The sequence below is a fragment of the Prionailurus bengalensis genome, chromosome C2 (genome assembly GCF_016509475.1).
Source record: "Prionailurus bengalensis isolate Pbe53 chromosome C2, Fcat_Pben_1.1_paternal_pri, whole genome shotgun sequence".
Classification (NCBI taxonomy): Eukaryota; Metazoa; Chordata; class Mammalia; order Carnivora; family Felidae; genus Prionailurus; species Prionailurus bengalensis.
In genome coordinates this window covers 10,904,692-10,928,145 of record NC_057350.1, presented here as the reverse complement: position 1 = coordinate 10,928,145, position 23,454 = coordinate 10,904,692, and the positions used below count along the sequence as shown (strand labels likewise).

The 23,454-nt window shown below is 46.9% G+C and overlaps 1 protein-coding gene across 3 annotated transcripts in view; it reads right to left on the bottom strand.

The window, feature by feature from the left end:
• RCAN1 (regulator of calcineurin 1) overlaps nt 1-23,454 on the bottom strand; it is a 102,736-nt gene that overhangs the window by 5,740 nt on the left and 73,542 nt on the right. Inside the window, exons 1-2 of one of the 3 annotated variants that reach the window (XM_043593650.1) lie at nt 6,186-6,363; nt 2,828-3,001 (exon numbers count right to left, since the gene is read on the bottom strand). In XM_043593650.1, coding sequence (XP_043449585.1) covers nt 2,828-3,001; nt 6,186-6,272 — 261 coding nt within the window. In that variant the 5' untranslated portion in view covers nt 6,273-6,363. Of the gene's footprint in view, nt 1-2,827; nt 3,002-4,262; nt 4,922-6,185; nt 6,364-23,454 lie in introns of those variants that run through there. The other 2 variants (XM_043593648.1, XM_043593649.1) reach the window with 2 other exon arrangements.

Genomic DNA, 23,454 nt, shown 5'->3' with positions numbered 1-23,454 from the left:
GGGGGCATCGAGGAGGACACTTGTTGGGATGAGCACTGGGTGTTGTGCGTAGGGGATGAAACACTGGATTCTACTCCTGAAATCATTATTGCACTATATGATAATGAACTGGGATGTAAACCTAAAAAAATTAAATTAAATTTAAAAAAAACTAAAAAATAATAGCATGAAACGATAACCCATGGTTCTAGTCTGGGCTTAGAAGTCCTGTCCGTGTGGTTAGAGGGCTGCCCAGAAAGATGTTACATCAAAATCTTACCAGTTTGGGTTTTATTTCTATTTTAATCTCCCACTCCCCTGCCCCCCCTTCCAAATTTTCACACTGAGCGTGCATTTACTTTAATAATCAGAAAAAGTGGAAGGACAAAGTAATTCTACAGAGCCAAGGTCGAAAACCCGTGCTTTGCGCCGCCACCAGGGGGCAGGGCACCCTAGCTCTAATTTATACTTGAAGGGCCTGCAAGGTGGCCTCCTCCCAGGGTCAGGAAGTGTCTCCACAGGTTCCACTCTTCTACTGGCCTGGGGAGCTCAGAGCCCCCGTGGGGACGAGCCGTAACCAGAAAGCTGCACCTGAGAAGCTCCTTCCCCTTCCACGGCCAACCTGTTGGACCCCAGATGCAACAGCATATAGAACTTTGTGAGCTGCCTTGAAAATGGGTCACCTTATCATTGAAGGTCTGGGGGGTGGGGGAGAACCAGAAGGGTGGTGAGCAAGAGAAACAGCAAACCCATTCACAGCCCTTCGAGCGCGACCCGGGGCTGGGACTCCTGCCACCAGGAGGCTTTCTTAGCGTTTGCTACCTGTCTGGTTAACTTTTTTTTTTTTTTTTTTCCTTTCCAGCCAGGCCTGGCAGCCTTGTGCCGACGCGGCTGCCCGCACTTGGCAGACGGCTGGTTCTCCACCGAGGGAGGCTCGGTGCTGCCGAGAACCTGCACAGAGTGAGGCCCCGCTCAGGTCTGCTCTTGGTCTGAAACAAGTCAGTAGCCCTAACCCTTGAGCCAGTTCCTGGAAACATGCTGCACAAACCTTAGAGTGTTGGACTAGCCACGCCCACAGCCTTGTACTCTTAACTACCACCCTCCTGAATGAGCAGGAAAGGTTCTCCCAGCGCTACTCATCCCAAGGTCAAGGGCCATTTTGGAGATCGCTTGCTTTTAAACACATGCTGATGTTGGATTTCTTTCTCTTTTCTTTCTTTCTTTCTTTCTTTCTTTCTTTCTTTCTTTCTTCTTTCTTTTTCTTTCTCTTTCTCCCTCTTTTTCTTTCCTTTTCTCTTTCTTTTCTTTCTTTCTTTCTTTCTTTCTTTCTTTCTTTCTTTCTTTCTTTCTTTCTCTCTTTCCTTCCTTCCTTCCTTCCTTCCTTCCTTCCTTCCTTCCTCTCTCTCTCCCTCCCTCCCTTTCTTTTTTATTTTGAGAGAGCGAGAGAGAGAGAGAGCGCGCGTGCAAGCGGGAGAGGAACACAGAGAGAGAGAATCCCAAGCAGGCTCCACGTTCAGTGCAGAATCCAACACGGGGCTCGATCTCAAAACTGTGAGATCATGACCTGAGCTGAAATCAAGAGTCCGGCACTCAACCGACTGAGCCACCCGGGCACCCCATGTTGATGTTTTCTTAAATAGGCGGGACATTCAAAATTTAGAGTATGAATTTTGCCTTCCTCAAAATGAATTCTTAAGAGTTTTAAATCAACCCAGCTGGGCACGTTGACCAGAAAGGCTGTCCACGATACACTGCTAAGTAAAAAAGATGGCTGTAGTAATTCCATTTTTTTTTTTTTGTGCAAGCAAATTAACTCATACTCATGCACTTGTATGTTTGCATATGTGAAGGGGAAAGTGTGTGAGGATTCACACTAGATTTTCAAAGGTGGTTATGTTAGCCAATGGCTTTGAAGGGGGAGTGGAGAAATGTATCTACCTAATTAACTTTAGGGACTTTTGTACTGTACTTGGATTGTTTCAGTTAATCTGCGTTGCTTTTGTCATTTAAATGACAAAATAAACATGCTTAAAAAAAGGGTGAGAGGGGCGCCTGGGTGGCTCCCTCGGTGGGGCAGCCGACTTGGGCTCAGGTCAAGATCTCACGGTCAGTGAGTTCAAGCCCCGCGTCGGGCTCTGTGCTGACAGCTCGGAGCCTGGAGCCTGTTTCGGATTCTGTGTCTCCCTCTCGCTGACCCTCCCCTGTTCATACTCTGTCTCTCTCTGTCTCAAAAATAAATAAAACGTTAAAAAAATTAAAAAAAAAAAAAAAAGGGTGGAGATGTAACAATGTTCCCTGCAGGGTTATCTGTGATAGTGAAACACTGGAAAACAAGATAAACGTCTGAGAGTAAAGACTGCTTAAATAGGTCTGAAGTATCTATATGGTAGAATCTAACGTACCTGGAAATGATCTTATTAAACACATTTTAATGTTGCGGTAGAATGATCACGAATGATACACGGTGAAAAAGGAAGGGTACAGAATAGGATCTACTTAAAAAAAAAATTTTTTTTTATGTTTATTTTCGAGGAGAGAGAGTGTGAGCAGAGGAAGGGCAGAGAGAGGAAGACAGGGAATCTGAAGCAGGTTCCAGGCTCTAGGCTGTCAGCACAGAGCCCGACGCGGGGCCCAAACCCACGAACTGTGAGATCATGACCTGAGTTGAAGTCGGATGCTTAACTGTCTGAGCCACCCAGGCGCCTGCAGGATGTACTTTTAATTCCAACATTGCAATTGAAATGCGTATGCATAAAAAAAAAAAATCAATGTATAACATAATCAATGTCTGAGCTACTTTTAAAAAGGGTGAGAGGGAGAAGCAGGTGTATCACTGCATTCAACTCACCTGGGCAAAATATAATTTCATTTCCTTTCCAAGAAATTCAGTCTTATGCAGCTGGAGTCTGGCGTCCGCCGCAGATAAGGGGTTGCTGAAGTTTATTCTGACCCGTTTGAAGCTCTTAAAATACTGAAAGGTGATATCCTTGTCGTATGTCCTAAAGAGGGATTCAAATTTGGCCTGAAAAGTAATAACAAAAATAAAAGGAGTTAAAATATACCCGCATAGGAGTCCTGAGGACTACATCGCATTTCCACTTGAGGAAGGGAATTAGTGTCATTTCGAGAACACCCAACTTCTTTCTTAGACAAGAAAAGCCAGCCTTACCCCTTCAAGGAAGATTTGCTTTTGGCCCCTTTAAATTCTAATACAGGTGATTTTCTAAGAAAGTTAGAATGTAGGCTTTCTTAAATTCATTCAATCAGCAAAACAATTACCAGTCGCAGAAACATTCTTTTGAAAGTAGGAAAGGAGGACATTCCAAGGATGTCCAGCTTGGTAATTTGTCACCCCCCCCCCCCCAACAATTCCTTATGTCCAACAACCTTCCCAGGCCTAGTGAACTCCCACCCCCACTGCTCAACACAGGGGGTGGCTGTGTATATCAGATGTTTCTTTAGGGTTTAAAAACACTGGAAGTCATTTGAAAAAAAAAACACTGGGGGGGGGGGGCACCTGGGTGGCTCAGTTGGTTAAGCAGCCGACTTCAGCTCAGGTCATGATCTCCTGGTCTGTGGGTTTGAGCCCCGAGTCAGGCTCTGTGCTGGCAGCTCAGAATCTGGAGCCTGCTTCTGATTCTGTGTCTCCCTCTCTCTCTGCTCCTCCCCTGCTTGCTCTCTGTCTCTCTCTGTCTCTGTCTCTCTCAAATAATAAACATTAAAAAAATTTTTCTTTTTAATTTTATTGCATTGGGAAACAGTGAAGTTAATAAGAAACCCTGCATTTCTCAGTGTAAAGGAAGAGGTTTAAAAAGAAATCTCCCTATTATTTTCCCACTGAGTCTGTTACTTTTTAACTCTCTAAAATAATACTGGTTTAAAAATTAATGTACTGCCAATGGACCCATTTCTTTCCTTTCAAAAAAAAAATGTTTACTTATTTAAATTCAAGCTAGTTAACATACAGCGTAGTATTGGTTTCAGGAGTAGAACCCCCACCCAGTGCTCGTCCCAACAAGTGACCTCCTTTATGCCCAGCACCCATTTGGCCCATCCCCCGCCCTGCTCCCCTCCAGCAAACCCTCAGTTTGTTCTCTGCAGTTAAGAGTCTCTTACGGTTTGCCTCCCACAAATGGATCCATTTCTGCATGCGGGCTACAATGTATGTATATTTCTAGCTCTAGTGTTACAATGCCTAGTGAAAATTACAAAACAGCATGAGTTCTTAGGATGGAAATGCCCAAGTCCAAGGGTGTTAGGCTTAGATTCAGGAAGGAGCTCACCAGCTTTCCGGGAGAAGCTGTGTGGAGAGGCCCCTGCTGGGCTGGGTCCTGGGGTGGTGGCTTTTGCGGGAGGGTGTGGGGCGAGTTGGGAGACCACAGCGAGGTCTCAAGGCTCCAACCAGAGACGGAGTTGATAGTCAAAACTTCCAGAAAGATTCTATGGACGTTGAGGCGTCCTACCCTCTGAGCCTTTTCTTCCAGACTGAACAGGAAGAACAGGTGGTGGGAAGTCTGCGCAAGGCAGAAAGGGGCGGCTGAGGGTCCCATTGGGGGAGGGGCGCGCCTTCTACAAAGGGGACCGAGGTCGAGGAGGCGGCGGGCGGGGCGCACCGAGTACCTTGGAAACCTGCGGAAAGCAGTTTCTGCAGAGGGGAGAGGGGACGCCTTACAAGAGAGAACATTTTCAAGAATGTTCAGTGCTAGAGAGAGGCAAGGGCATGGCACTTCCAGGCGCAAGAGGCTTCACGGGCAGGACAGGACTTGTGTTCCAGCGTGGGGGCGGGGGCGGTCAGCCCGTGCGCACCAGGCAGGTTGTTCCAAGGGTGGGGGTGGTAACAACTCACCAACTTTCTCTCTCTGAATCCCGTGGCTTTGCTTTCGTTTATGAAAACCTCTGAGGGGTTTTGCAGAGGCAAAGAATGAGAAAAATGTTACACAGCAGATGCTTCCCAGAGGATTTCATCTGGCTGCTGGCGGACTTTTTCCCCACCTCTCTCCAGCGGGAGCTCAGGCAAGTTTCTGGCGCAGGGTCTGTGCATATATATTTGGAATTTTGCATGACCTCATCAATAGGCATTGTGACCCACTGTTTAGTTTTGGAGTTATGATTCAGAATTTAGGGGAGATGACTTTGAGGAATATTTTTAGAATACAAGTCAGGGCTCAGGACCAGACCACAAGAGAAAGCACAGAGTCTGTTAAATCCACATCACTATGACGCCATTCTCCTAAAAAAATAATCTTATTTGTTCTGACAGCTGGGATCTAGCTCTTATAGTTGCTGGACGCTGTCCCTCTTTGATTGAATAAAGAATGATTTTACTCACATAAGGCTAATATGAAATACGTAGCTTTTGTGGGATTTTCACACATAGAATGTGCTGCTATCTCGTTCAGAAACCACAGTCCTAGCTGTCAAGCAACATACACACTCGTGCAGTTCAATTTGATTAAAGAAAAAAAAAATCCTTCACATGTCCCAATATGGCATGGGCTCTAAAGCCTATAGCACCAACACCATTCCCCAAACACAACACACAGAACTCACTCATATACAATATTGTTAAAGATCAATTAGACAGCTGGGTAGCTACTGATGGAAATCTTACATCTTAATCGAATGAAGAAAAAAAGCACGGTGATTACAATGACTAATTCTACTAATTACCACCAATGAGAGCTGCTTCCCCACACTTAAACTTAAGATATTTATCCAGTTTTATTGTTTGCTATGGCTGCATTTTCCCTAGCTAAAGGAAGCTGAAAACTTGAGGACAGGCCCTTGTAATTACCACAGACATACAACTATCTTTGCGATATTTATTTCCCAAGATAAAATTACACTGTTCTGATCTCTAGATGTCAAAGTGAAACGCTCTGTTCACGGCCAGAAAAAGCTTCCCTCTAAAAGGTTGCTTACAACCTACACAGAATGAAAAATACAAACCATGTTAAAACTTTGCATTACTGATTGGTCAAGGGACCTGGATGTTTTCAAATACTGAGAGTTTTAAACATTCCTTCACAGTTAATCCCTCGGGCAACAGCTTTGTTTGATAAAGCACCAAATATTTTGGACTTATTTCAAAACCCCCAAACCCGCAAGACAGCCACATCACACCCCCGCAAATATTTCAGCTGCTATTTCCAATTAACACAGTGCTTTGAAACCTCTCAAAAATCACATTATATTAGAAGCCTTACCCTGGTTTCACTTTCGCTGAAGATATCACTGTTTGCCACACAGGCAATCAGGGAGCTAAAGCTGTAGTTGAAGTTTCTAAAGTGCATCTTGCTTTCTTAGAGCGAAAGCACTAGCGACTCAGGCAGTCAAGCCCCAAGTGACGGTCCCTTGCAAGAGGCTGGAGGTTGTCGCTCCAGCAGGCCCTTATAAAGCACCGAAGTCCAGCCCCCTGGGGAAAAAAAAGCACAGCTTCTAGAGCATCCTGTTTGGACAGCAAATTCCTGAGTCAAGTCCTGCATGCTTTTAGGCAGACAGAGACAGAGTGTAAGTTTCTACTGGAAAGAGGTGACGTCAACACCTTAGTCATTTTCCCTATGCTAATTAACTTTGCTTGGGGAGGATGGAAAAAACAGCCAAGGTTTGCCTTGCAGCTGCTTTATCAACTCCTCTTGCAACATAGTTTCCACTGGTAGTAATTCCATTCAGCCACTCAGACACCATGCTCCTCAGCTGAATGGGACCACCCTTCTTAAGATGGAAAATGTTACAGAAGAAAAATGAGGAAGGTCTCAGCAGTAAACAGTAATTAGCCTCTGGGGGAGTTTTGAGCCTTTGGGAAACCTGGAAACTCAAGCCTTGGCTAGTTGTTTGATCCCTGTAATTCCCTGAAAACCTCAATCCAAGTTTTATGTTGGGGTATTAGAGAAAACGTTTTGAAATCTTTCTTGGTCAATGAACTCTGTTTTTAAAGAAAAAAAAAAAGTGGAATTCATTTTGAAATATGGCGCTTTTTTTCCACCCTAATTGAACTTTACTGGATGAATGTCCCCATTCTCACTTGTATTCCACAGTGGGAATGTGAGAAGAGCTCCTCAAGCAATCCTGGGATTCTTCACTGGAAAATTTTACTATTGTAATCTGGAAACTAGGAAGATGCAACACTTTGATCATTTTCTGGGAGCTACTGGATTCAGAAAAAGATACAAACACATTTTAGAGAATCTAGCTTCTGGAGTTGAGAAGAGAAAACACTGAGATCAGCTGTCCTGTTTTGAGACACATAGACTAAAAGTTGCGTTTTTCTTCTCATAGAAAAGGAAGAAGAAATGAAAGGAATGCATGCTACAGTTGGAGAGCGTACCTGAAAACGGGCCCCTTTTCAGGTGAAATATCTGCCCCTTCTTTCCAAAGCTGCAACTCTGAGGTGCTAAGCACGTTTCCAGTTTCGATCCCTGTGGCAGCCTGGGTCCTCGGTCCTTCCCAGTCTCCCCAGTTGCATTATCACCTAAAAGCACTCAAGTTACTTCTAAAAGCATTGTCTAGTCTAGCGGCACACAGAGACACCTCCTAAGCTTCCAGAAGTTAACTAGAACTCTGCCATTCACATGTAAGAATTACCTTCAGAGAACCATTAAAGTTAGCCAATAATGTTACAGTCTCCAATAATGGAGCAAAACGAAACCGGAGCATTTATCCCTCCAAAGGAGGAAAAGTCAAGTCTTGGATGAATGAGCATTGCTTAATTTCAATGCGCACTGCCTTACTGCCAACTGTAGAGTTATGTAAGAAACCAGTTATGGTGTTCGCTTTGCCAAATTACCCATAACTCCCAACCTGAAAAGATCTAAATGCATATGTTCTAAAACAGTTCGGAACCCTGTGAATAGTACGGGTCTGCCTCAAACCGCACGGGGATGCGGTCGCATGAGATGGTGCTTGGCGATGGGTAGCGTGTGTTTGGGCGTGCCGTATTTTCAGTGCTGTCGGCAGCCTGTCCCTGACACACGCACGTTGTGGCGGTGGTAAGTGTGGGTATGGGAGGCGTTGGTGGGGGGGGGGGGGGAGGGGGAGGCGCTAAGGGGAAAGAAAGGGAGGGGGAGGTAGGACACAGGAGCCTCCTCCAGAGAGGCTGGGGAGGGCTCTGAGGTGCACCGCCCCTCCCCCCTGCTCCGCCACGTCCACGTCCACCCCATGGCCCCCCTCCACCCCCCCCACCCCCCGCTTTTTCTCTTTCTCCTGGAGTCCACCTTAGGAAATAGAGTTAAACTGCGGTCAGAGGAGAAAGAAGAGGCAAATTTCTGCTCTGAGAAATAAATGATAAATGATCGCTCTTTCACCAGGCTGCCCCAAAAGCCTAATGTGTGATTCCGTACCTGCCTTTGACTTGCTTTTAAGGTCCATTTGAATCAAATTGTGATCCCGAGTGCTCCCATTTTTACACCCAGAAGAGGAGCTCAAAACAGTGACCAACTGTAGGGGGGCTGAAAAGAATGCTTTTCGGCAAAACTCCTTGGGTCACAAAGTGACCAGGGCCTTGGACCAGAGAGGGGCACCTACGGTCCCCCAGCACCGGCTTCCTCAGCTACTGTGTGAGAGGCATGGAGCAGATACGGGTTTTCGAAGTACGTCACTGAGTGGCAAGGCTCCTTCATGGCGCTCCAGCCCTGGCTGCAGGGACGTTATAAAGGGATAGGACACCTGTCTCGTCTCGGTACCCGGAGGTAACACTGCTTTAAACGCATCTCAGTTTCCCTTCATCTGCTAATCTGACAGTTCTCATCAGGAATGCCCACTCTGGCTCAGTCGGTTAAGCGTCCAACTTCGGCTCAGGTCATGATCTTACGGTTCGTGAGTTCGAGCCCTGCGTCCGGCTCTGTGCTGACAGCTCAGAGCCGGCTCCTAGTTCAGATTCTGTTTTTCCCTCTCTCTCTGCCCCTCCCCATGCTCTCTCTCTCTCTCTCTCTCTCTCTCAAGAATAAACATTAAAAAAATTTTGTTTTTAGGAATGTCCACTCTTCAGCTGCGTGTCTATTATACGGGAACTTGGATTTCTAAATGTCCTATGCAAAAGCATTACATTGTAAACAGTGCCTGTCCTCGTGGAGGATAAAAATTGTTCCAAAGCAAGTATTAAAAAAAAGTAGACGTTCCTACATGTGTATCCCTTGTCATTTGGGAGACAAGTGCATTCCTGATTCTTGTTTGCTAGTCGGATAGAAGTGATTTGAAGAAAGCAGTGCCTAATGTCTCATTAGAGCTCTTGAGAAGCATACCAAAAATTGCACTTAAATTAGTAAAACTGACACCAGAAGTTGAAGAAGAAATGAAATGCTTTAGTCAACTGAAAGCTTTAGATGTTTTGCATTTCTTCCATTCGTGCCATAAAAATCCTAAATTCATCTAACTTGCAGTAAGAGCATATTTTCACTAAGAAGTTTTCTATTTTCAGGGAGGAAAAACTGAGGTTTAGGGTGAGTTCCACCATTTCCATTACAGCATTCCCGGAGCAGAGTTAGGATGACCTCAGCGCGTCCTTATAAACCCCAAGGAGTTTGCACCTTTGCCAAGAATGTGCCACCACCAGGGAAGCGGTTCTACAAAACGACCAGAAGGGGAAACTGAGTGTGGACCTTGATGTGCAAACCGAAGCAGAGCAAAGAACAGGGCAATTCACAAAAGATGGGGGGGGGGGGGGGCGGAGGGCGGGGCGGGGGAGGACATACCTGACTGAGGTAAAAGGTACCCGTTTAAAGAGCCTTCATCTTGAACGCTAATGCAACTCAGGGCTTAGGCGAGTTTTTAGCTTCTGAGATAATGGAATTGTTTTATTGTTGCTTCGTATTTGGAGCCCTTGCTGCCTCCGACGTGGAGCTCTGTTCCTCCACCCTCGGTTACTGTACAATGGAGAGACCTAGGACCTCACGCTTACTCATCTTTACCGTTTTCCCAGTCTGATCGATGGTATTAACCGAGGGGAGTGTTCCTGTCCTCAGCTTGTAACCCTGGTTAATACCCAATTCAGCGGTGGAGCGGGATCGAACAACGTGATGCTGGCAGAGCGCTGAGCAGGGCGCCTGAAACACTACCGGGGGTGGTTGTGTGTGAGCCGCGTCTCTGTTTCCTACTTCACCTGTCGTGATACTGAGGTTGAGAAGGGCACAGTTTATTTAGGGGAGCCAGGACTCACCCTGGTCTATCAACGGCAGATTCCAGGCTGGTTCCAGGGAACCACAGCACCGTGCTCCCCTGGCAGCTGCACCTTCTGGTGTCGGAGCTCATGTCCCCACCTCTGTTCTCTCAGTTGCTCTGGCTGGACTGTCTAGGGCATCTTGGATGCCTTCCTCTTCTAGGTGCCCTGCCCGCAGGTCCGGGGAGAGGTCTGTGGATTCTCTGTACCACCCTCCACTTTGCACTCCCCGCACAGCACTTCAGGCAGCTTCTGCGACTGCAGAAGGCCTCACGGTGGCCGATTTCTTATGGCTCCAGGATAGCACATAATTCCCACAACAGGTAACTTCTCGAAGCCGAGCTTGATCACGTTTCTCTCCCATGGGAAAAACTTCAGCGACTTCCCATTGTTCCTTAGGTTGAAGATGACGACTTTTACTAAGTATTCATGCATGCATCCACCCACCCAACTATCCATCCATCTGTCCATCCATCCATCCATCCATCCACCCATCAACCCACCCATCCCATCCATCCATTCACCCAAGCAATTTTTTAGGTTTTGGGGATTCACGGGTGAACAAAACAGACAAAACCCTCTGCTTTCACGGAGCTGACATTCTAAATGGGGAGAGAAGGAAAAGAAAAGAAACAAGATAATAGGGTAAAGTACACAGTGAGTTTAGACAGTGGTAAGTGCTGGGGGAAAGGCACAGAGAGGGGACAGGAAGAGCTGGGGAAAGATGCTGAAAGAGAGACTGGTCAGAGAAGGCATCCCTGAGAAGGTGACATGTCGATGCATCAGATCTGAAGGAAGTGGGAGACTGAACTGTGGGATGCTGGGGAACAGCATTCTGGGCCTGGGAACAGAATACACCAAGGCACCCAGCCAAGAGAATCTTGGCACATTCAAGGCCCTGCAGGGGAGAAGGGTGGAGAAAGCGGTTGGGAACAAGGCCATGGGAGCCTTTGAGCCCTGAGAGAACTCTGGCTTAAATTCTGATTGAGGTGGCAGCCATCAGGGGGTTTTGAGCAGGACTTGACTTCCATACAACAGAACCACTCCAGTATCTTAGTTCAGAATAGAGCAAACGGCAGGGTGGGAGCAAGATGCCCAGTGAGGCTTGAGGCCTTTCCCGGCCACGGAGCCCTCGGCTGTGCCTGTTTTCCTCACTGCCCTCAGCCAGCTACTCTCTTGCCTCCCTCCTCTGCCCATCAGACCCCTATATATCCTTTAAAGCCCATCACAAACACTGCTTCTCTAGGAGACGCCCTTCCGTTAACCCAGTGACCCTCTGGGCTCTCCTCTTAGTTACATTCTTATCTGGCAAATCTCCCTGACTGCAGTGAAAGCCACATGGGGGCAACAGCACTCATTCTGTGCTTCCTGGAGATGCTGGTAAATGTTTGTGACATTCAGAGACTGCCCCAGGGAGGGCCCATCTGAGTCCCACAAAGAGCCAGAATTCACCAGGCATCAAAGGGCCATGGCCCTTGGTGTTCCTGACTGAAGGGTGTCCCTGTGTCTTTGGTTTAAGCAAAGGCCATGCCACTCCTTTTTGTCACAGGACGTCGTGTAGCATTGGTAAAGGCACATGTGTGCTCAGAGGGTGCCAGTCCCATTCCGGGACATACCTTCTCCGTCCCTGCTGTGTGGGAGCCCGCAGGTCACCCAGGCGGGGGTGGGGTGGGGGGGCACTGAGCCATCAAGTCCAGACTTGGGGGGCCCCAACCCTGGGACGCTCCTGGAGGCCTATGATTCTTCGGGGTCTCTGGCAGCCGTCTTGAAAATCTTCTGCATGTGGGAAGAACATATTCAGCTTACTATATTTTCACTTCTTTTAATGCCACTGATGTCTTTTTAAAATGCCTATTTTTAGGGTATGTTTTATAAGGTGCCCAGTGTAGAGTTGAAATCGTGCAGAATTTATGAACAAAAAATGCTTTCGCTGGCAGATGTACTAAAAACTCTTTTACCAATGAGATTCATGATCAAAACCCACGGAGACCATTCGTCTATGCGGCAGTGTGATTAAATCCCCATTTTTCTTTGAGCTTCGCCCTAACGATCCAGGAGAAGAAAGAGAGCAGGAAAAAATATTCTTCTTCTTGATCTCGGAAGGAATCTCCATTCTCGTTCTCTGTCAGGAGGAATCAGGGAATGAGCTCGGGGAGGAGGCCAGATTTGGGCTCAGGAATTTATTGCTTTTAGCACTACTTTATTATTACTGGTAAGATCGGCTGCGTCACAGGGAGGGGCCTCCATTTCAAAGCAAACGTGAAACAAAGCAGGTGACCTTTCTGCTGATGGGCTCCAGGGTTCTAACCAGAACCCCCTAAAAACACAGGCAGGTTGGGGTTCTTCCACGACAGAGGGTGACGCCTGCCGTAAGAATTCCAAATCTGCAATAAGAGAACCGTCTTAAGTGAAGATCACTTCTATGTTTAATAAGCACTAATCCTCTGGATCTGCAGGGTAACGCAGAAGAAATGACACTAATACTAAGCTTCAGCCTGGCACATTTCTGATAATTTGAAAAACAGAAGAGTCTGACGGATCTGCTACTTTGCACGGATTAGTACAAGAGAGTGTACACATAATTAGTACTTCTGGGAGAACACAGAGCTTTCAAGGACTTAAATGTATAATATGGGTGGCGTATTGAAGCCAGTGTCAAAAAGGATCGATGTATTTTTTTTTTTAATGTTTATTTATTTTTGAGACAGAGAGAGACAGAGCATGAATGGGGGGCGGTCAGAGAGAGAGGGAGACGCAGAATCTGAAGCAGGCTCCAGGCTCCGAGCTGTCAGCACAGAGCCTGATGCGGGGCTCGAACTCACGGACCGTGAGATCGTGACCTGAGCCGAAGTCGGACGCTTAACCGACTGAGCCACCCAGGCGCCCCAGGATCGATGTATTTTAGCAGAAGGGCAGGCATACTCTGTTAAAGGTTATGGTAGAGTGTTAAAAAAAAATGCAATCATCAAAAAAAAAAAAAAAAAAGAAGAAGAAGAAATAATCAGTTGATTAGGAAAAACTAGGGATGAGAAGCATGTTCGAATTTATACCTTAAAAAGGAGGTCAGGGCTCAGGCAAGATTTCATCTCGGTTGTTAAACTCCACGTGAGCTCAAAATCCCATTAACTTTTGCTTCCTTATTACCTCAATCTTTCCTTAGTACAGAAAGGTTAAACAACCCTCTGTGACTTTTTGGAAACGCACGGCTTAGGAGGCCGAAGACGGAGAAAACAGCCATAGGCAAATCGGAACTATGCTTAATGAGCGGCCTGGAGACCAGCGGACGTGGATTAAGGGAGGTAACGTTTATTCAGAGGTGACTGTGGCCAAAGCCACCCTAATTAATCATCCCTTATTTGCTCTCTTTTGTCGAGTCCTTTCCCGACCCACCTCGCTTTAATTACTGATTTTAATTTCTGCCTTGATGCCTTCCTCGGCTGGGGCACAATTTTGTGGCAGCAAAAACCCCTGGGCAGGAAGTGTATGGGAGCAGGCTAGCGACCATCTGCCCCTGTGCTTACCACTCATGGGACTGGTTATCTCTCATTCCAGCCCTGCATTGATTCATTCCCATCAACTAAACCAACCCCCCTTTTAAGTTCATTTATTTATTTATGTATTTAGAGAGAGAGAGCAGGGGAGGAGCAGAGAGACAGAGACAGAGAGACAGAGAGACAGAGAGAGAGAGAGAGAGAGAGAGAGAGAGAGAATCCCAAGCATGCTCCACGCTGTCAGCACAGAGCCCAACTCGGGGCTCAAACTCACAAACCGTGAGATCACGACCTGAGCCGAAATCAAGAGTCGGACGCTCAACTGACTGAGCCACCCAGGCGCCCCATAAACCCCCTTTCCATTCAAAGTATGAGCTCTACTTTTTAGTGTGAACGCTGACGGAAGAACCCGGATCCTTTCGTTGCATATTCCATGCTCATCCGGAAGAACTGACCCAACCAGATGTGGGCAGGACGTGGGCCGCCGGGAGGCAGAAGCCACGTGTCATTCTAGTAGGTTCTCCCGAGGAACCTGGCACAGTGCTGGGGTCACGCGACAGCCTATCGATACCCGGTGAGTGTCTGGTTAAACAAGCAGAAGATGAAAAAGTGAGAAGGTTGTGCAAGAGAGAGGAAAGAGGGGAGCAAAATCAAAATCTGTAAAACCAGATAGAAAACAGTTTTCAAAACCTTTGCTCTGCAGAGTTTGTATCCACACCCAATTTAAAAACTCAGGAGTCAGCTCAGAAATTGGTCCTTGCCAAATGCGGGAGAAGAGAAAACTGTGTCATGAGTGCTTTCCTACTATTTCCATTACCGCCCCCAGGCCCTGTTTTCCTGTCTGTAGCCGAGAAGTTTCTAACAAGGCCCCAGCTTAGGTTGCCTTTTTATGCTTTCGTTGCCTTCTTTCCTGATTAAAGTCTGAAAATAAGTTGCACGAGGAAGTATATCCTGTCTTCGTAAGAATGGCACAATGATTTAAAATACGCTAACGTATATTTAAAAGGAAATATACTGGGGCTCCTGGGTGGCTCAGTCGGTTAAGCGTCCGACTTCAGCTCAGGTTATGATCTCACAGTCGGTGAGTTCGAGCCCCGCGTCGGGCTCTGTGCTGACAGCTTGGAGCCTGAAGCCTGCTTTGGATTCTGTGTCTCCCTCTCTCTGTTCCTCCCCCACTCTCTCTCTCTCAAAAACAAAGATTAAAAAAATTAAAAAAAAAAAGAAATATACTAAAGTATATTTAAAAAGAAAAAGATAAACTATCAACACAGAACAAAGGAGAATCCACTGCACCTTGGATATTAATACGCACCATCAAAAAAGAGAATGGTTGCACCAGGCTTGTTGTTAAGGAAATTTGGGCATTCCTGTCAAGTGACTAGAACTTGGGCACACATCCTTACTCCGTAGCGTCTGGGATGGAAGAGCTGTCCCCTTAGGTCTAGAATTGCCAGCTCCCCAACACTTAAAAAAGTTAGTTGTCAATATTGAAAAACTGGGAAGTTTCACATAGAAATAGAATTTTTAAAAATTTTTTAGGGGCGCCTGGGTGGCGCAGTCGGTTAAGCGTCCGACTTCAGCCAGGTCACGATCTCACGGTCCGTGAGTTCGAGCCCTGCGTCGGGCTCTGGGCTGATGGCTCAGAGCCTGGAGCCTGTTTCCGATTCTGTGTCTCCCTCTCTCTCTGCCCCTCCCCCGTTCATGCTCTGTCTCTCTCTGTCCCCAAAATATATAAACGTTGAAAAAAAAAATTTTTTTTTTAATAAAAAAAAAAAAAATTTTTAATGTTTTTTTTTGGGGGGGGGGGGAGTAGGGGAGGGGCAGAGAGAGAGGGAGACACAGAATCCGAAGCAGGCTCCAGGCTCTGAGCTGTCAGCACAGGGCCCGACGTGGGGCTCAAACTCACGAGTCACGAGATCACGACCTGAGCCGACGTCGGGCCCTTAACCGGCTGAGACACCTACGTGGCCCTAGAAATAGAATTTCTGGCTTCTTTGCGGGGGAGGGGGGGGAAGGGAAGATATGTCCACTCAGGGCCCAGAGACCCATATGGTGATGGCTGAACTGGTGGCTAAACCCTGTGCTCTCCAGATATCATTGTCCCCATCACTCCAGACCCCAAAGGCATTTGAGCTTTTGGCCTCTGGCTTAATTTAGGAAGTCATCAAAAATAGCTTAGTCCCTTGCTGTGAGCCAGACACTGAGAGATAGGGATACACACGAAGGCACTCACCCATCCACCCCCCTGGCTCAAAGTGTTTTATGTCACATAATCTACTTCAAATAATGCATTTATTTGTTAAGAAAATGTTTTAAATATTTATTTTTGAGAGAGAGAGAGAGAGAGAGAGAGAGCAAGCTCCAGCAGGGGAGGGGCAGAGAGAGAGGGAGACACAGAATCTGAAGCAGGTTCCGGGCTCTGAGCTGTCTGCACAGAGCCCGACGCGGGGCTAGAACCCGGGAGCCGTTGAGATCATGACCTGAGCCGAAGTTGGACGCTTAACCAACTGAGCCACCCAGGGGCCCCTCAAATAATACATTTAGAGAGCATGTCCATTATGCCTCACAAGGCAATTCTTCATCTTTTTCCTTCTGGCCCATTCACTGGCACAACACATTTTCATAAGTGACTTCCTGGGCATTTGCTGAACGTTCTCTCCCGCCTCTGAAATTATACAGTAATGTAAGCGACTGGTGGAGACATTATTATAGGGATTACGTAGATTCTGCTCAAACAACTACAAACCACAGTTGGTTTCTTTAGAAACTGTTAGGAAGACGTTGGGTCATACCAGAGACGCAGCCAGCATGGCTAAGAATCAGAACCTTAACCCACTTACAGATTTCTGCAGAACTCGTTTGTGATTGATGGAGGCAGAAAGGTTCTGTCATGAATGGCCTTAGAAGACAGGGTTAGAGATGATCCGAAAGTAGACAGAGTTCCAGGTATTTTCAGAGTGAGGCTTTTAAGACAGTTCTTTTTTTAAAAAAAAAATTTTTTTTTTCAACGTTTATTTATTTTTGGGACAGAGAGAGACAGAGCATGAACGGGGGAGGGGCAGAGAGAGAGGGAGACGCAGAATCGGAAACAGGCTCCAGGCTCTGAGCCATCAGCCCAGAGCCTGACGCGGGGCTCGAACTCACGGACCGTGAGATCGTGACCTGGCTGAAGTCGGATGCTTAACCAATTGCGCCACCCAGGCGCCCCTAAGACAGTTCTTTAACAGACCATTTAAACTGCCTTTGTAAAAATCTAGGATCCAGTTTAATCAAACTTCTTATGTTGAAATAAGTCTTAGGAAGATGGTGCCTGACTTCATCCTTTATGTTATTTTATTTTTAATGTTTATTTGTTTATTTTGAGAGAGGGAGAGGAAGCATGAGCAGGGGAGGCAGAGAGAGAGGGAGAAAGAGAATCCTAAGCGGGCTCCACACTGTCAGCACGGAGCCCAACGGTGGGGGGGGGGGCCCAATCTCACAAACCGTGAGATCACGACCTGAGCTGAGGTCAGGAGTTGGACGCTCAACGTGCTGAACCATCCAGGTGCCCCCTGACTTCATCCTTTAAAGAAACCTCCCCCAAGAGTCTGAAGATGGAATACAGGGTCATCAACTGCTGGGGGGTGGGGTGGGGGTTCTGGGGACGACGCGACCCTCACTGGAGCAGAAGAAGGGCTTGTGCTGATGCCCCCACATTGGTCAGCTCCGGGATGGCAGCGACTTTGAGAAGGGGTGGGGAACTTAGAGAGATGGGTGGCTCTGCTCAGCTGATATAATCCCCCAAAGGGACAACTGCCAAGGGCAGCTGGGTGGCAAATCCTCTATTCCTGAACGGTCCTGGAGCGTGTCACTGTGTTCGCCAACCAACCAACCGAAGAGGGAAACAAAGGCAAGAAAAACACAGTTTAAGTTAAATGTCCTTACAGCTTGCAGCCCACTGGTAGACGTCTGAAACATGGAAAGCGTCACCTTCCTCAAGGACCTCATGGCTGCCTTAGTGCCTTAACGTGTGTGTTTTATTAAAGACTAAAAGTAACCTTATCTTAACAGCGCCAGCCCCTCAAGGTCCTGAAAAGCCTTGCTTCCAAATTCCCTAGAAACTTACTGTCTCTCTATCCCTTCTCCCTCCGCAAACTCAAAAGTATTTAATCAGTCCCTCCTCACAATCCTGGCACAGCTCTTTCTGCCCGGGGGTCCTGTCCCCATGCTGTAATGAAATGCCTTTTTGCACCAAAAACGTCTCAAGAATTCTTCTCTTCTTCCTCCTCCCCTTCTTCTCCTTCTTTTTGAAGTTTATTTATTTTGAGAGAGAGAGAGAATGAGAGAGAGAACAAGGGAGGGGCAAAGAGAGAGGAAGAGAAGGAGAATCCCAAGCAGGTTCCACGCTGCCAGCACGGGGCTCAAACTCACAAACCATGAGATCATGACTTGAGCCAAAATCGAGAGTCAGACGCTTAACCGACTGAGCCACCCAGACGCCTCTCGAGAATTCTCTCTTAGCCATTCGCTCACGAACCCCATTTTATAATTTCATCACAACCAACCACCAAGCGTTCCCAAGATCAAGGAACCAACAAGTTCCAAGGTCAAAGATTTGTACACTAAGTTAATCATCTGACCTATCCCACAAGTAGGACAGACTTTAAACTGGACTCCATGAAGATACAACTGATTTTACTGCAGATCATTAGGTCATTGATCCATGTTAAGGAACTTGAAAAAAATACAGTTAAAAAAAAAAAAAAGGTAGTAAACTCAACAGTTTCAGAATCTCAGTATTTACCATGTCAGTTGAAGCCCCGACAATTTTACTCCTACGAATTTATTCTACAGAAAGTACAGAGCTGTGGGCAAAGGTTTAGATGCAAACATATACCCTGCAATCCTGCTTGTGCAAATAACATACCCAAACCAACCAGTGACCGGCTAACGTGCTGAATCCATTCCACAGGCTACAGAGCCCTTCACACTAAGGAGGTGAAAACTAACGACATAAAAAAAAGATGTTCACAACTTACTGTTACGAGAAAAGAAAAGCAGGTTACAAAGCGACGTTTATGGCTGGGATCCATTGTGGCGAAAAGAAAAAGTGTGCATGTTAGTTACGATTGCAGGGTTTTCCTTTTGCGCCTATTTGGACTAACTAGGATTACTGTTTGGGCTTACAGTGAACATTTATTACTTTTGTAATAACACGAAGGCTTCTCTGTCTGCCCTCCCTTCACTTTCTCTTATGTATCAATGGTCACAGAAACCGCGGTTAACAGATAACACTCTTGCAAAGTTAGACGGTTAGGGGGAGAGGAAATTTACCCCCCTATTTCTCGCACAGCGGTGTGTGGCTTGTGGCTTTCATTTCTTTGCCCTGTGAATGTTTGTTACCCACACTTTCCAAACCTTGGTGCTCTTAACTCGTTAATATTTTGGGGGTGCCAACTGTTGAGAGAATCCCCTTTCTTACTTACCGAAATACTTTTCAAAAACAGGGATTTCACCAGAAAATACTGCTTTCGTGTTTTCTTCGATAACCTCCTTGGCCAGCCATTTTTATCCGGTGAAGTGACCAACCACTTAGTTGTGTTGACTGGGACATTCTCACCGGAGTCCGGGCCACCGCGAGCCAGGAGACGGTCACGTGACTGTCCTGCTCCCTGGTGTTGAGCTGCGCATTAGCATGACCAGATCTTAAGCAGCACACTCAACCCAGCAGGCTCTAGGGGGTGGCTGGCAGAGAGTTATCTGCTGGGTTTTGGAAAATCTCCTATCCGGGCTTGGCAAATGACCTCCAGCACGATGCCTTCTCCGAGCAGAGCCGTCAGATTCTTTCTTGTCACTCCCATGTCCCCACATCTACCCCTTCCTCATCTGTGTTCTCTCCACTCTTCTTGCTGACCCAGAATCACATTCGGAGCTCTTTCTTTCTCCTTGGGATGGCCCTGCCCTCTGCATCTCCCTTCTAACGAGACTGGAATGTTACCTAATGAGCTTTTCCCCCCCCTATTACAGTGTTAATGATGACAGCTGTTCAAGTATAAGAGCTCTCAGAGAATTTGTATTTAATCAGCATATTATGGAGATCAAAGTCTCGTCCCCAAAGGAATGACTGCATTGCTAAGAGGAAAATTCCAGACAGCAAATCGGTTACAGGGGGGAAAGTCCCCTAGACAGGTGAGCTTTTGTGAGGCAGGGTTCTACCTACTTGGAGATATTTTGAGCACCTATATTGAGTGGGTTCTTATGTGAGCTGTTTGGGATAGAGAGCAGACGTTCGAGCATGAAGAAAAATGATTCATTTGTGTATTCATTCAACTATCATTTGTTAATCTCCAGCCTTGTATGACCTTGAGCAGAGAACCCAGGTGCCCACGTTTGGACTTCTGACCACAGACCCGTCAGCTAATAGATGCGTGTTGCGTTAAGCCACTGAATCTGCGGTAACTGATTATGCAGTTACAGAACATAGTTAATGAATCAGGATCTGGGTTTTTGTAAGTCCTCTAAGTGATAGGATACACACTCAAGTTGGAACACCTCTGGTGTACATAAAGGGCCCACACAGCAGAGCTCGGCGGACAGCTCTGAAAAAGTTTTTAAGAGTACAAAAGAGGGGCGCCTGGGTGGCTCAGGCGGTTAAGCATCTTGACTTCAGCTCAGGTCATGATCTCGAGGTTCGTGAGGTCCAGTCCTGTGTTCAGCTCTGTGCTGACAGCTCAGAGCCTGGAGCCCGCTTCAGATTGTGTGTCTCCCTCTCTGTCTTCCTCTCCCCCGCTCGCGCTCTCGCGCGCTCAAAAATAAAGCCACGTTTTAAAAAATTTTTTAAAAAAGAGCACAAAAGAAAAAAAAAATCTCTCGACTTGCCCTTCAGGTATCAGATCAGACTGACTGCTGGACGTTCTGTAAATGCCAGACAAGGGGGCCATGCAAAATTCCCTTTCCCCCCATTCAACCTAAGGGTCAAGGGCAGCTAGAGCTGATACTGATAAAGTAGCTGCAGAAGAAAAGTTCTAACGGAGGCGGGACCGGGAAGGTGGACCGTGTCCCATATTCTGAGAGGCTGAGAGGGAGGTTGACCTGAGTCTCTGAAACTATGAAGGTAGGACCTACTTCACAGGGTGGTTGTGGGGCCCTAAGAGGACCCCACCCGGGGTCAGCACAGGGCCTGGCTCGCGGTGGCTTTGCAGGCGGGGGGAACTGTGAGCGCACTCCCCTTTCTCCCTTCCTCCGGTCCATCCTTCTGCACACCACTCGTTTCTTCCAGTTTTTTCTGACTCTTTTCCGATTAGTGTTACCACGGTTTCTCTTTCTCCACCCGTTTATTTTCAATCTCCATGTGTCTTCACATCTAAAGTGTCTTTCTTATTGACAGCATCTGGTGGGGTCTTGTTTTTTCATCCCCTCCGACAATCCCTGTCATTAACTGGTACCTTTAGACCCCTGGTGTTCAAAGCGATTGCTCATTTAGTTGGATTCATAGCTACCATTTTGGTTACAATTTCTGGCTCTTTCTAAAATCCCTGCCTGTTTCTTTTCCCCATCCTTCTTTCCATCTCTCTAGTTTGTTCTTCCACCCCCCCCCCCCTTTCACTGCCAGGAGGGCGCCTTCACCTGGGGCTGCCTCGGGAGTGACATGGAGGATACCATCTTGAGGGTACCGCCTTGTGGATGGCCACGGGCGCCTTTACGTAAGCTTAGGGCAGCTCTGTTTATAGGAGTGGATGTCTGGAAATCCTCGCCCAGTTCTCTGCATGCTACTGGACAGCAGTAGAGCAATAGGACCTGGCATACAAGGAGGAAGACGTGCCTTGGGAACATTCTAGAAGGTGAGTCTTGGAAAATGCACCACCACAGCCTCTTTGAGACATTCCTAACTTGGGATATTACAAAACAGCCTGTCTCTCTCTTCCTGCCAGCACTGCTGGGGCCTCCGTTCGCTCTCAGGAGAAAATCCAGCATCCAGACCATGAGTGGCCCCTGGGACCTCTCGGCGCAGGTCCTGCCTTGCCCTTGCCACAGCCCAGGTCCAGCCACACGGACCTGGTTCATCACTGCTCCCCAGGCTTCTAAGGCTCAGGGCTTTCATCCAAGCTTCTTCCTCTGCCTGGATCACCTCCTGCATCTCCTCCTCGCCAAGTCCCGCTTGAATAATAATTTAAATATCATCTCTGGGGGCACAAAAGTTGCCCCTGGGCCCCCAGATGTGGCAAACTCTTCTGTTAAGCATTCCTATTCTTTCCTGGCACCTATGATGACTACAATTGGTTGTGGGTTTATCTTTTCAACATCTGTCTTCCCTGCTGTGCACTTGGAAAATGAGCGTCCAACCATGTTTTCAATGACTTGAAAACGTGACCTAGAGCACGGAGTTAGCAATTCACACGTGCCGTTGGGGGTACAGGACTCCAGCACACTGTGCTGAATTCTGCAGTAGATTTATGCCGGTGATCTGCACCACGGTTGTTCCTTTTGCCATAACAACTTATACGGAGGGTGGGATCTAAGCACAGTGTGTCAAAGTCAAGGGTTAGAATTTGCTACAGGAATAGAATACCTATTGAACTCTCTGTTTAAATTATATAGCTAGGCTATCTTGCCACATTGAAAATGAATTCAGAAGAGGTCCTAAAAAATTAAAATTAGGAATATGTGTGGATATATGTTTAATTTTTTTTTAATTTTTATTTATTTTTGAGAGAGAGAGCGAGAGAGAGAGCACAAGCAGGGGAGGAGCAGAGAGAGAGGGAGACACAGGATCCGAAGCAGGCTCCAGGCTCTGTCAGCACAGAGCCCGATGTGGGGCTCAAACCCACGAACCGTGGGGTCACGACCTGAGCCGAAGTTGGACGTCCAATTGACTGAGCCACCCAGGTGCTCCAATGTGCGTATATATGTTTAGATGTTTAATGTACATTTGCATCGCATGATGGGAATATAAGTGAAAGGCAGAATGGTTGCTAAAGAGTTAAAACACAGGGCTGACCCCGAAGAGTCAAAGCAACGTTGAGAAAGAAGAACAAAGCTGGAGGCACCATGTTTTCTGATTTCAAACTATACTACAAAACAGTGGTAATCAAAACAGTATGGTACTGGCACCCAAACAGGTGCATAGCTCAATGGAACAGAATGGAGGAGCTCAGAGGTAAACCCATGGCATATGGTCAATTAATGGATGACAGAGGAGGCCAGAATATATAATGGGGAAAAGACAGTCTCTTCAATAAATGGTGCTGGGCAAACTGGAGAGCTACATGCAAAAGAATGAAACTGGACCGCTTTCTTATATACAAAAAGAATTCAAAATGGATTAAAGACTTCCATGTAAGACCTGAAACCATAGAACTCCTAGAAGGAAACACAGGCAGTAAGCTCTTGGACATCAACCTTAGTAATATATATTTTTAAATGTATTTTCTTTTTTAAACATTTATTTATGTACGTATGTATTTTAAGTAGGCTTCATGTCTAATGAGGAGCCCAACGCAGGGCTTTGGGCCACGCTCACAACCCTGAGATCCAGACCTGAGGTCAAGAGCTGGACACTCAACCTACTGAACCACCCAGGCGCCCTGATGGAGGCATTTATATGTGACTTTATTGACAAAGCTGAATAGAATTCTCCGGCCCGCTGTCACTGGTGTCACAGCCACTGGGATCTCCTCTCCTGAACCTTGTGCCTGAAGTCAGGGACAGGCTGGACTGGCCTTGGTTCAGCAGCCCCATATACTTCTCAGTGGGATGTGATCCCTCAGAGAAACGAGATCAGAAAGCAAAAGCACAGCAAAGTTACAAAAGCAGCACCCCCACCCCCACCCCAGCCTTGTTTCAAGGTCATCT